At 38.2% G+C, this 13,717-nt stretch overlaps 1 protein-coding gene across 1 annotated transcript in view; it reads left to right on the top strand.

Annotated features, from left to right (window-relative positions):
• Positions 1-13,717, top strand: part of CRISPLD2 (cysteine rich secretory protein LCCL domain containing 2) — an 86,812-nt gene that overhangs the window by 20,827 nt on the left and 52,268 nt on the right. Inside the window, exons 2-3 of the mRNA XM_074201905.1 lie at positions 3,734-4,076; positions 10,614-10,732. Of these exons, the coding sequence (XP_074058006.1) occupies positions 3,837-4,076; positions 10,614-10,732 (359 nt within the window). The 5' untranslated portion in view covers positions 3,734-3,836. The remainder of the gene's footprint in view (positions 1-3,733; positions 4,077-10,613; positions 10,733-13,717) is intronic.

Below are 13,717 nucleotides of genomic sequence, written 5' to 3'. Positions count from 1 at the left end.
TTCTTTCTTTCTTTCTTTCTTTCTTTCTTTCTTTCTTTCTTTCTTTCCTTCTTTCTTTCTTTCATTTTTCATTCCTTTCCCCCTCCCTACTTCCTTCCATCCTTCTTTCCTTCATTCTTCTTTCTGGAGGTAATTGAGTTAAGTAATTTTCCCAGGGTGACAATTATTTTGATTCCTTCTAAAAACTTACTCAACCTCATTCTGCATAGAGTTCTGTGCTTGATGATATGGGAGATACAAAGTTGTTTAAGACAAGGTCTCTCTGCCCTTAGAGATATCACAGTTTACTATGGGATAAGACCTAAGGAGGTTGGTCTTTGACTAACCACTTGCCCAGAAGGCTCAGAATGTAATCAAAAGAATTAATAAAGTAGTAAAGTAAAAACCTGATTCCTTTGGAATATGTGAATTCTGCTGCCCTCAGTCAACCACTGAAAATCCTAGGCTTAGATGAATTTTGACTTCTGAATTTCTTTGCTTCTGCCTCATTCTCTGATGGAATTAAATGGACTAATCTCATTGAACTAACAGGGTTTTAAATAGCTAAGCCATAGGAACAATTGAGTTCTAAGGAAATCTGGGCTATGAAGTCTTGATCATGATAGTTTTCCCAGAAGACTCCATCCAGTAGTTTGAGTTCATCATTTTGAGCCAACAGTACAGGAGGAACTTGTCTCTTAAGGAATCCCTCTTGAGAGGAATAGGGAAAAGGAATTTTTCTGACTTCCCATGTAGTCCTGCCATATTGCTTTGAAATGGAGTGACTTGACTGTGGGAGTCACCCTAAGCAATGTAGAGCAGAGCTATGTGATCTAGATAAAAAGCAAAAATTACTTAAGGAGGAAATAGCTTCAAGAAGCCAGACTCCTGGCAGTAGAGAAAAGAGCTGACTATGAAGAAGAGTAGACCCTGGGAACACAGCCAGGCAACACATCCTGCAAAGATGCTCCAAGAGGAACTGTATAAACTGTATAAACACTATGAAGAGAGGATCTTATAGTGTCACTAGTTATGAGTTGCCCAATTTTCCTACATCTGTACTTCTCTACCATGGTCCATATTAAATTTTATGACTGGTCTAGTTTTCCCCACTGTTCCTCTATGGATGTGGGAGACTATGCCTCAGATTTCCTTGGGGAGAGGGGAGTATTTCATGTCATTTGAACAAATGCCTTAGCTAAGAGCTAATCGAGAGTACTGGCTGATTATGCAGTGAAAATACACTGGTGAATTTTGAGATACCTGGATACTTTACCAGCAACTGTGAGTATAAATTGAGGAACCCAAAAGGAGATGCTACACATGGACATATATAAAAATACATAAGCACATTGTTCAGTTTTTAAGTTGTTCATTTTTCATTTGTCTGATGCTTCCTGATCTCCTTTGAAATTTTCTAGAGTGGTTTACCATTTCTTTCTTCAGCTCATTTTACAGATGAGGAAACTGAGAAAAACAGGGTAAAGTGACTTGCCCAGGGTCACACAACTAGTAAGTTTCTGAGGTCAAATTTGGATTCAGGTTTTCCTGACTCCAGGCTTGTACTCAGAGTATTCACTGTGCCACCTAGCTACACAAAGTACAATTAGAGAAACATAAAACAAACCTACCAGAGATATTTTTTTAGAAAGATTTAATTTATTTTGAGTGTTACAATTTTTCACCCATTCTTGCTTCCCTCCCCCCAACCCCCACAGAATCTTTATATTGTTTTCATGTTATACATTGATCTCAGTTGAATGTGATGACAGAGAAATCATATCTTTAAGGAAGAAAAATAAAGTATAAGATAGCAAAATTACATAATAAGATAATGATTTTTTGTTTTTCCGAATTGAAGGTAATAGTCTTTGGTCTTTGTTCAAAAGTCCATAATTCTTTTTCTGGATACAGATGGTATTTTCTATTGCAGATAGCCCCAAATTGTCTCTGGTTGTTGCACTGGTGGAATGAACAAGTCCATCAAGGTTGATCATCACCCCCATGTTGCTGTTAGGGTGTATAGTGTTTTTCTGCTTCTGCTCATCTCACTTAGCATCAGTTCATGCAAATCCTTCCAGGCTTCCCTGAATTCTCATCCCTCCTGGTTTTTAATAGAACAATAGTGTTCCATGACATACATATACCACAGTTTGTTAAGCCATTCCCCAACTGAAGGACATTCACTTAATTTCCCAATTCTTTGCTACCACAAACAGGGCTGCTATGAATATTTTTGTATAAGTGACATTTATACCCTTTTTCATAATCTCTTCATACCCTTTGACCCAGCAATACCACTACTGGGTCTATACCCTGAAGAGATTATGAAAAAGGGTATAAATGTCACTTATACAAAAATATTCATAGCAGCCCTGTTTGTGGTAGCAAAGAATTGGGAAATTAAGTGGTATCTCAGATGCTTTAATTTGCATTTCTCTAATAGGTGATGACATGGAGCAATTTTTCATATGACTATGGATTGCTTTGATTTCCTTAGCTGTAAATTGCCTTTGCATATTCTTTGACCATTTGTCAATTGGGGAATGACTGTTTTTTTTTTGAAAATTGGACTCAGTTCTCTGTATATTTTAGAAATGCATCCTTTGCTAGAAATACTAGTTGCAAAAACTGTTTCCCAATTTACTACATTTCTTTTGACCTTGGTTACAGTGGTTTTGTCTGTGCAAAAGCTTTTTAATTTAATATAATCAAAATTATCTAGTTTGTTTTTTAATGATGCACTCCATCTCTTCCTTGGTCATAAACTGCTTCCCTTTCCATAGATCTGACAGGTAAACCACAGAGACATTATTTCTAAATTAGTCAAAGCTAAAATCAGTTGGAAGTAGAGACTGTGTTGAGTATCCAAGGGAATTGTGAGATAGAAAAAACTTTGAGAACTCATCTGCTGCTAACTTAATGTATTAATAATATTATCAAATAAATGAGCCAGACTTAATATCAGTAGAGAATGATGACTATTTTTCAGTACACCTCAAACTCTACCTCAATTGTGGTCCTGTTCAAAGCTACTTAAGATCAAAACTCACCAGTGATGACTGCTTTACATAGATCTAGCTATGTTCTTGTCTGTTCTTTGGGACAGGATTCAATGGGAATCTTTCTTTACTTTCCTAATTTTTTTTTTGTAGAATTCTTATTCACAAAATGACTTCTCATCTTAAATGGACTAGAATTAGCGAGAGACTTTTAATCTAGGATTTGTGAAGTTTTGTTTGGTTTTTAATACTTTGATAATTATATTTCAATTTAATTAGCTTCCTTTATAATCCTATGTACTTTTTTTTATTTATTTAAGAACATTATTCTGAGGAGGAATCCATAGTCTACAGAACTGGCAACAGAGTGCCAGAGAGATCCAATTAAAATAAAAAAGATTAGGACCACTTGACCTGGAATCTTGGTTTGTGGAGGATCCTAGTGGTGAGTTTTTCCCTCAGGTGAAATCACATTCATCATTTCCTCAGGCAAATTTCCTTCATGTTATAGTTGCTTCTGAGATGATGGATTGAATGATGGATCATCCTGGGAGAGTAGGAAACCTTCTGACCAAGAAAATATGAGGTCAAGAGACTGTGAGATAGTGTGATTATTAGAATTTTTGCTCTGGCTTCTACTTGGAACCCAAACAATCTTGCCTCACCAGGTGTCCTTTCTGGGATGGCAGACAATGGATATGAATTAATGCTAACCTATGTTCCTCATTGCTTTTTCTTCTGTTTAATTGCAGGTCTATTAAGAATATCTAATTGCCCTCGAGAAGACATTTGCTGGAAGTATTGCCTCAACAGAGGAGCATAGGATCCTTCTGATTCCTATTACAAAATTAAATCATGAGTCCCACCCTATCTTTTATTGTCCCCCTAGGATTAGCATTTTTAATATGTCAAACACAAGGTTTTTTCCTGCCCAATGCTACTCATTTGGAGAAGTTTCTGAGCAAATACCAGAATAACCAACCTCATTCCAGAGGCAAGAGAGCCATCCCCAGGGCAGACAGGGAGGAGATACTGATGCTTCACAACAAACTGAGAGGTCAGGTCTACCCATCAGCCTCAAATATGGAATACATGGTAAGTCCTGGTTGGATGTAGCAAAGGAGGAAAGGTTGGGGGAGAAGGCCCTGCTTCCTTTTTTCCCTTTCCAGCTTTTCTGCAGATATTTTTCTTTAAGATAACCAATGATCTACATGCCAATTTATGATCCCCCTTTTTTATTTATCAGGATCTATTACCCTTCTAAGCATCTGACATTATTGACTGCCTTTCTCCTTCTGTAAATCTCTCCTCTCTTCCCCTCAGAATTCTTATTCTTCTGGTTCCTCCTTGATTCTTTTTCTTCTTTGACTCATATTTTCATGATATATTTTCTTCTTATATTACTTTCATCTCTGAATGTGAAAATTCTAATGATTCTTGCTTGGTGATCTTTATTTTCTCCCTTATATCCTTTCTGGATAGTTCCTCAGTCTTAGGACTGGAAGGAACCTTGGAAAACATTCAGTCCAGGGGCGGCTAGGTGGCACAGTGGCTAGAGCACTGGCCCTGGAGTCAAAAGTACCTGAGTTCAAATTCAGCCTCAGACATTTAATAATTACCTAGCTGTGTGGCCTTGGGCAAGCCACTTAACCCCATTTGCCTCAAAAAAAACCTTAAAAAAAAAAGAAAACATTCAGTCCAACCTCTTTATTTTAGTGACGATGGAAATAACATTACTACCTCCTTCCCTCTAACTCTGGGCTTCTCACCTTAATTTCCAACTGCTACTCCCTCTCCTCTTTATCTACTCTCCAGGAGGGGCTTAAAGAATGGAGAAAATTAGAATCAGACAGAGAAGAAGTAGATTGGTGGCCTCATCCAAGTCTCATTTGCTTTTTTTTAATTAAATTTTTTCCCCTTGTTTTTGGCCCTGAAATTTCTGGTAAGTCTTACTGAAATGTGCCTTAGGAAAACTTGCTTCATAAAGAGGAAAGGAAAAAACAGGAAAGTAAAGACAGAGTGAATGTTGTATGAGCTTCGTTGTCTGGTCTTCTTAAGCATTAGTCATTTTGGCCTTGTCAGCTAGAAGCAGGGATCCTTAGAATTTTTAGTTCACACCATGATAATGGGCAGTGGCCTGGAGAAGGAAGAATGGTCCTGGATGAGTTCCGAGTGAAGAAACAAGAAAGATGTTTTCATTGGCCAGAGGATTTAACCCTGCCCCAACTCTACAGTATTCCCTCGATGGTTTATTGAGGGCAATTGCTGTTTTTTCTCTCCCTTTTCTAGTGGTTTTTCCTGAAGGATTTAAGGCATTAAAGAGAAGCTTAAATACCACAAAGAAAGAAGTTTGCTATAAATTAGTGCCATTTGCAAAAGCCATAATTGCTTTTTTTTGTGTGTGTCTCACTATTTACTTAGTATTTTCTAGGTTATGTTTTAATGTTTAGCCTGGAACTTTGTTTTAAATCCCATGTTTCATTTGACAAAATTTTGCTTCAGTGTAACAAGGCCTTCTAGGCTAAGAGGTCCAAGAGTATTGAGACCTTTGTTCTGGGTCCTCTGATGGGTATGTGTGGGATAAGAAGTCATATGACTGACCCAGACAGAGTCCAATCAAGGTGGAGGTAAGAAAAGGTGAGCCTCCAAGGGACCCCTATCTTACTTACATGGGCAGAAAACATGGGGAATCATGGGATGTAGAGCTGGAAAGGTGATTAGAAATCATCTATTCCCCATTTTTGACAACTGAGGAAACTGAGACCCAGAGGAATCAGTTGTCTTGCCCATGGTCACCCAGATAATGGAAGAGTTGGAACTCAAACACAGATCCTCTGATCTCAGATCCTAGAGCATTTTCTCCAGCACCACCTTTAGAGAGCATACAGGTTAACCTCTTGGTTGGACAGATGAGGAAACTGAGAGTGAACAATTTATGGATGAGGAAACTGTGAGCCAGAGAGAGAGGAGGCATCCCCAAAGGCAAGAGCTAGTAAGGGGGAGACCTGGAATTTGAATCAGGTCCTTTTCTACTATACCATATGACCTCCAGCGGGTTTTTCCTGCTTATAAAGACAGTAGAAAAAAAGACATTCTGTAACCTAGCTGATGATTTGTGAAGAAATAGTTAAGCCTTTCTCTCTGTCTCTCCTGTTATCTTCATCATCTGGCTTCCTTCAGGTCTCAACCAAAATTTGTTTTCTGCAAGATGCTGCCTTTCTCAGTCCTCCTCGATCTTAGCTTTCCCTCTGAACTTCCATTTTATCCTGTTTACAATTTGTGGGTTGCCTAATAAATGCTTATTGGCTTGTCTCAGAAAGGCATTTTGGACCTAATCACAGATTAAAGGAGAATCATCATCTGGCCCAATTTCTTTATCTTAGAGACTTGAAAATTCAAGCCTAGAAAGGACTGACACATGGTCAGGGTTAAGGTAGAGGAACAATCCAGGGATGATCTGATTAATTTAGTAAATTAAATATTTAAATAGCCATTGTTAAATCCACTTGAGGTAGTTAACAATGAATTTTTTAAAGCATAATCATTTGACAACCCTCCCCAGGTTGTACATTCACTCATTCAGCAAATATATATTGAGCCCTTTGTTCTGAGTCCTCTGATGGGTATGTGTAGGACTGGGTCCCCATCCTTGGAAGCTTCTGATCAAGGTGGTGGTGACAAAAGATGAGCCTTCAAGGCTTAAAACAATCAACCAGAAAGTCATGGAAATGAGCTCCAAGAGCAGTCTTTCATAAGTTCAGGGTGATGGATTTTTATCAATCCTTCTCTGGCTAGAAACAAGAGAGTTTAAGACTTAGTTAGTAAGATCAGATTAGAATAGAGAGAGAAGTAACAAGCACCCACTCTGTACCAAGTATTTCTCAAATATCTCTTTTGATTTGTCACAACCACCCTGGGAAGTAGATATTATTAGTCCCATTTTGCAGATGAGGAAACTAAGACTTTGAGAACTTTCCTCAGAGACACATAGTAAATATTTAAGGTCAGATGTGGACCTAGGTCTTCCTTACTCCAGACCCAGAGCTCAATTCATATGTCACCTAGCTGGGCGACTCAAGGACCAGCCCTGTCTATACAGGTTTGCTCTTTGCTTGAAACATAATGTCCTTGAGAGTTACCTAGAGCACTGAAAAGTTAAAAACTTGCCAAGGGTCACACAAGTAGCATTAGATATCCCCAAGTTAAGATTCTGGTGACATGGTACAGATACAAGATGCTAGTAAACTTGGGAAGAAGCTGAGGTCAGAAAATGGGTAAGGTTGGGTTAAACTCCCTAGAGAAGGTGAGAATTAAGCTAAACAGAGTAAGGGGGAAAGGCATAGCTCAGGACTCTTTTTCATTTGCTTGTGTGAAAGTAATGGGTTTGTAGCACTGCTGTTCAGGATTTATGGAAAATGAATCCTGTAGTTCCCTTTTGACAAGGTTTTGTTATAGACCAGATGTCTCCTTCTTGTACATTCTCAAGTGAGAAGGCTGCCAAGACCAAAAATACCTTTCAAGTCCCTCTACTTCCTTCTCCTTTATTAGGTTATTTCTTTAGTTTTTTTTCTCCTTTCCCTGAGGAACAGTAGTAAAGGTTATGGACTGTGGCCAAAAGTTAGCAAAGTCCACATTGATAATGAGATGGAATAAAAAAATAAACAGAAGTTTCTAAGAAGTCTTGAGCTGTCTCCACCAGAAGCCAAGGAACCAAGACTCCACCCTACCCTTGGGGTTTTAAAAGGGATTTCCATTTTTTTGCACAAGTTCCCCCATCCATGAGAGGGTTGAAGGTTAATGGTTTGCTTGAACCTTACTGGAGGAAAATTTCAATCACTTTGGGAAGCATGTTTAATAGATAGGTGAACAAATTAGTAAAAGGTGAAATTCTGCCTGCCTATGAGTTCAAAGAATGATAGCGGACATTGGTAGAATGACTTAAAGGAATGGCACGTTGCAGACATTATATCATTTGATCCTCACAATAAATCTGGGAAGTGACGACAATGGTTTCTATTATCCTTATTTTACAGTTAAGGAAACTGGGATTTGCCCACAGTATCTTATTAGCAGCAGTTGAACCTAAGTCTTGCCTGACTTCCAGTTGCTTAAGCCATGGTGCCTCTCCAATTGCTGGGTCTACACTGTCTGAAGTACTGCCTTTGGCTTGTTTCAAAATGATTGGAAATTAATTGCCTAATGAGTGAATAAAAGGGATGAAGGGAAGGCAGAACTGTGGCAGAGAAGTGGAATAATGAAAAGATGAAATCGATTGTAAAACTGGAAACATTTCAGTGAATGGATCTCTAAAGCAGAGGCAATGTGGGACAGTAGGGAGAACATTGAATCAAGAGAAGGGAAACCTGGGATCAAGCCCAGTTCTGCCACTCACTAATCTGTGACCTTGGGCAAGCCCCTACCTCTTCTCATCCCATAAAACTAGAGGAGAGATGTTAAGAAGGGTTTTGGAGTTGGAAGGGAACTTAGAGATCCAATACTTCATTTTATAGATGATAAACTTGAAGACCATCCAAGGTAAAACACCTTGGTCATTGTCACATGGGCAGTGAGTACAAAGATGAGATTTAACTCTTGACTCCAGAGTCACCAGGGATCCTGTTTATTCCATCAGATTATATCTAAGGCTTTTACTATCCTTCACAGTCTGAGTCCAATGACGGATTGCATATTGAGTAGAGTAAGGCATGTTAAGGAAAGACACCTTGGATATCCCAGCTATTTTAAACTTTATCTAAATCTATGAGTGTTCATACCTTGGTTGTGGGATGACTGAAAAGGCAGAATAGAATGGATCTCTACTTACACCTATCACTAGTGGTCTGGAAATCATAAAATTAAACCTGAGAGGTATTTATTTCTTACATTAAACATCTCTAACAGGGCTTCCTTCAACTGCAGTGGGAATCCTACAGCCTGGATTCTAGCAACCATCCCCTCAGAGAGGAGAGAGTAAGAATATCCCCAAGTACCGCTAAGCTTGGAGGAGTAGAAAAAAAGCATTGGATTTGGTTAAGGCAGCTAAAGGGCATGTTTCATAGAGGGCCAGACTTGGAGTCAGGAAGAACTGAATTCAAATCCAGCCTCACATACTTACCAGTTAGACATGTCACTTTCTCAACCTCAGCTTCCTCATCTGTAAAAGGTAGATAATAATAGTACCTATTTCACCAGGTTCAATCACTAAAGAAACATTTGCTAACATTTACTATGTGCCAAACACTCCTAAGTGCTGAATTGTTATGAGGATCAAATGAGCTAATATATGTAAAGTGCTTGGTAAACCTTGAAACACTATTTTTCTTCTCCCCCCCTCCTCTTCTTCTCTTTCTTCTCTTCTTTTTTTCTTCTTTTTCTCCTCTTCCTTCTCTCTTTCTCCTCCATCTCCTTTCCTTGTTATTCTTTTTCTTGTTGTTCTTGTTCTTCTCCTTAATTATTTGGAGTTAAAAAAAACCCGAATAAGAATCCAGGTACTACCATAAACTTTAATATAGTTTCCTATTCTCTGGATCTCAGTTTCCTCCTCTGTAAAATGAAGAGGTTTAGACTTTGGTAGTCTCCAAGATCCCTTCCCACTCAAAACTGTAAAATCTGTCTTAGCTTCTCAAAAAATAAAATGACCCTTACAATAGGAAGGGTCTGGTGATACTGTCCTGTGGATCTGATTTCTAAAAGATTTTCTATATTTTGTTCTTCTGAATAATCTAGCTATGTATGATTTGGCTCACAAAGTCAAAAGACACATATAGCAATCTTTTCTGAGGAAAAGGAATGACCCCCTCCCCATTGAGTTTGTTCATTATCTTCTTTCCTGATGAATCATGAGTTTTCTTATTCTTCTTGGAGAAAGAAAATAGCCACAAATATATCTTTAGCTTAAGGTTTCTCTGTTCTTTGCCTAGGCCACTGTCCAAACCACAGCAGGTTCTGGCAGTATGAAAGGAAGGGAACCAGTGCCTTAACAAATCCAAGACTGATTTCTTTGGTACTAACTTTCAAGATCTCCCATGTCATGAGGGAGTGGCTTATTGTTAACTCTGGTCTTCTTCCATGAAGATGACTTTATTCAGAATCATTATTTTTCCTTTTTAAAACATTCTAAAGGGCAGCTTCTTCATTTTGCAACGTTTAGATGTGGTAATATGTGAAATCTGATTTGTAAAGAGAGAACAATGAACGTTATAAAAGATAATGAAATTTTGGAGTTGAATTCTTAGGCTTTTAAGCTGTTCAGTCCAACCACCTACTTTAGAGATGAGAAACTGAGGCCTAGATACTCCAGGAGCCCATCTATCTGAGCTTATGTGGTAAGTGGGGATAGAATGAGAGAATGGACATTTTTCATTTTAGGACTATATATCAAAATTGTTGCTAAATTTTCTTGTCTCTTTTCAGTCTACCTTGTCCATTTTGCTACTCCTAAGGAAGGCCCACCTATCTAACCATGACAGTACTTTCCTTTTTTTAGTTAGAGTAGCTAAAATTGGGTTCAACCAGTTACATCAAATTGTTTCTCTAGAGACCCAATTTCACTTTGGGTTGTATGGTTTGTCAATCTCACAAATAATCACCATTTTGTCTCTGCCTATCTTTTGGTCTTTCTTTGTCATATAGACCTGGGATGATGAGCTGGAAAAGTCAGCAGCAGCTTGGGCCCATGAATGTATCTGGGAACATGGACCTGCCACCCTTCTTGTGTCTATTGGCCAGAATCTGGCAGTCCACTGGGGCAGGTAAGAACCAGAAAACACCATTCAGGTAGTTTCTGTGATCCTTTGTAGCCTCCAGTGGTTCATCTAGGCTACTGATGAGGCAAAGATTATAGGATTGGATATGGATGTGGGTCATTCAGTTGACTTTGATTTGTCACCTGGTCATGGGGTAGGTGTGGTATTGGTCAAGAGAATGACCAAGTTTGTGCTACTGGAAAACAACTCTAGGCACATGCCCTGCTCACATTGTAGTTGCAGGGTCATCTTCACACAGTAAGCCTTGCTTCTTCATCATGGATGTGTTCCCAGAAATCACATTGATTAATGGGAAAAGAGCAAAGATATTCTTATTGCCCTGGTCAGGAAGAACATTCCAGGGTTAGGCTGAGTTAGTTTCATAGCTTTAGATCCTGGGTGAGGAATCTCCCAAAGTAGGATGATTAAATGAATCTTAATGGGATGAGAGATGACAAAGATTACTATCCTAAATTTCTAGCCTTATCTTATATTACTACAATGGAAAGAGCACTGGTTTAGAAATCAGAAGACTACAATATAAAATACCTGGGAGTCTATTTGCCAAGATAGACTCAGAAACTTTTTGAAAATAATTACAAAACACTTCTCACAGAAATTAAATCAGATTTAAATAACTGGGCAAATATCAACTGCTCATGGATAGGTAGAGCTAATATAATAATAATGACAATTCTACCAAAACTAAACTACCTGTTTAGTGCCCTACCAATCAAAATTCCAAAAAAAAAAATTACTTTAATGAGTTAGAAAAAAAATTGTAAGTAAATTCATATGGAGAAATACAAAGTCAAGAATTTCCAGGAACTTAATGAAAAAAGTGCAAAAGAAAGGGGCTTAGCCCTACCTGATCTAAAATTATATTATAAAGCATCAGTCATCAAAACTGTTTGGTATCGGCTAAGAAATAGAGTGGTAGACCAGTGGAATAGACCAGGTGCAAAAGCAGGAGACAATTATAGTAATCTGTTGTTTGATAACCCCAAAGAGTCCAGCTATTGGGATAAAAACTCTCTCTTTGATAAAAACTGCTGGGAAAATTGGAAGTTAGTATGGAAGAAACTTAGATTAGACCAACACCTAATACCCTTTACCAAGATAAGATCCAAATGGATACAGGATTTAGACATAGAAATCAGAATACTGGTGTAAACTCTTACTTTGTGTGGCATTAAGCAGCATCTTCATATTCCTGGGCCTCAGTTTCCACCTCTAAAATGACAGTTTGAACTGTGTTGCCTCAAAGGTCCTATTTAAATTTAAATCTATGATTCTACTTTCTTTTTCAGTATTCTTGAATTGATTAGCCAAACTGAATCCTGCAGGAACTTTTCCCTACTTCACCTTCTCTCATCTTGTTGCTAATGGTTCTCTTCAGCCCTTTCACTGTTCTTTGAGCTTAGCCATTCTCTAACACACTTACAAAATTTTGGATGTTATGGTGATGTCTGTGCCCATGCATATTCTCTCATGCATTCCATGAGGAGCTTGACTGAACTTGGAGTCACCCTCAGTACTGGCTCAGGGTGCTAAAAAGAGCAGGCACTGAATGCATGTTGGTATTTTTCCTTTATACTCTCTACCTTTTCCAGTCGGAATTTTTAATGACTTTTAAAAATTATAAATTAGAGATTTGTTTTTATTTGAAGTCCAAATGTTATTTTTCTCCCTTGCTCTACCTCCACCTCCCCATTTTCAGTTCTAAAGTTGAATTTTGATCGTGGTTTTTATATTTGGAGAGGGGGAACATTTATCATGTTTTTACTAATCCAAAGTGCTTGTCACAATGGTAATCAATGAGTCTCGATAAATAATTTATAAAGTCCTTATGTGCCAGAAACTATGTAAAACACTGAGGAAGAAAAGCAAAAATGTGGTGCCTGTGGTCAAGAAACTCACATGACAAAGTCTCATGATGTTTTCATAGAACATCACTACATTGTCTTGAATCTTGGGAGAAGAGATGGTTCAGATGGGATTGATATTTGCCTAAGAGCTCAGCTTGATTCTTGCATTTCTGAGCTGGTATTCTCTAGAGATGGAATGTCTTTGGAAGCATCACTGACCACTGCCATAGTGCTCTTGGTCCCAGCCGTCATTGTTACAAGACCTCTAAACCACCCTGTTCACCACATTGCTCTTAAATGATCATTTCTTATTCTAGTTTTTCCTTTATTGAAACCACATTGTTTATACTTTCTGGCCTTAGACCTCCACCTCATCTCCTCCCCGTCCTCCTTCCAAGATTTGCATATAGTTTATTTTTCTTCATAGTAAGATATTGGTGCCAACTTAGCAAATGGAATAATTTGTCACTAAAAAATGAGTGGTCTCACCTTTCTGCTGAGAATAACTCAGCTGTTACATCTTACCTGACCAGGTTACAATGACAGGGCCTAGTTCTTACTTTAGGACTCCAACCATAAAATACCAAGGAAAATGGAAAAATTCAGGTGGGGTGTGTGTGTGTGTGTGTGTGTGTGTATGTGTGTGTATGTGTGTGTGTGAACATGATGTGGATAACGGAAAGCTTCCAGAGTCTTGATTAAATTTTCCAGTATTCATCTGAGTTCTTGATATTAGATAAACAAATTGAGTAGCATTAATTTTTCATAAGTGAGGTTTCTTAGCTGTGACTTAAATTTTTTTGCTTTGAACTAAATGAACACCAAGAAAGAGGAATATTTCCACATACCAAGTAGAACAGGAAAAAAAGGATTGTATATGAAAACACAAATCTTTTTTATCTAGTTTGCTTTTTTTTTTGTTTTTTTTGTGAGGCAGTGGGGTTAAGTGACTTGCCCACACACAGCTAGTAAGCATCAAGTGCCTGAGGTCAAATTTGAATTCAGGTCCTCCTGACTCCAGAGTCAGCGCTCTATCCACTGCACCACCCAGCTGCCCCCATTCTAGTTTGCTTCTTCTAAAGGATTTATAAATTCAACCTGCTTCTTTCAAAACTTTCCTGTG

Source organism: Macrotis lagotis, chromosome 1, assembly GCF_037893015.1.
Source record: "Macrotis lagotis isolate mMagLag1 chromosome 1, bilby.v1.9.chrom.fasta, whole genome shotgun sequence".
NCBI classification, from domain to species: domain Eukaryota; kingdom Metazoa; phylum Chordata; class Mammalia; order Peramelemorphia; family Peramelidae; genus Macrotis; species Macrotis lagotis.
Note: the sequence above shows the minus strand (reverse complement) of the source record. Positions and strands in the feature narration are given on the sequence as shown.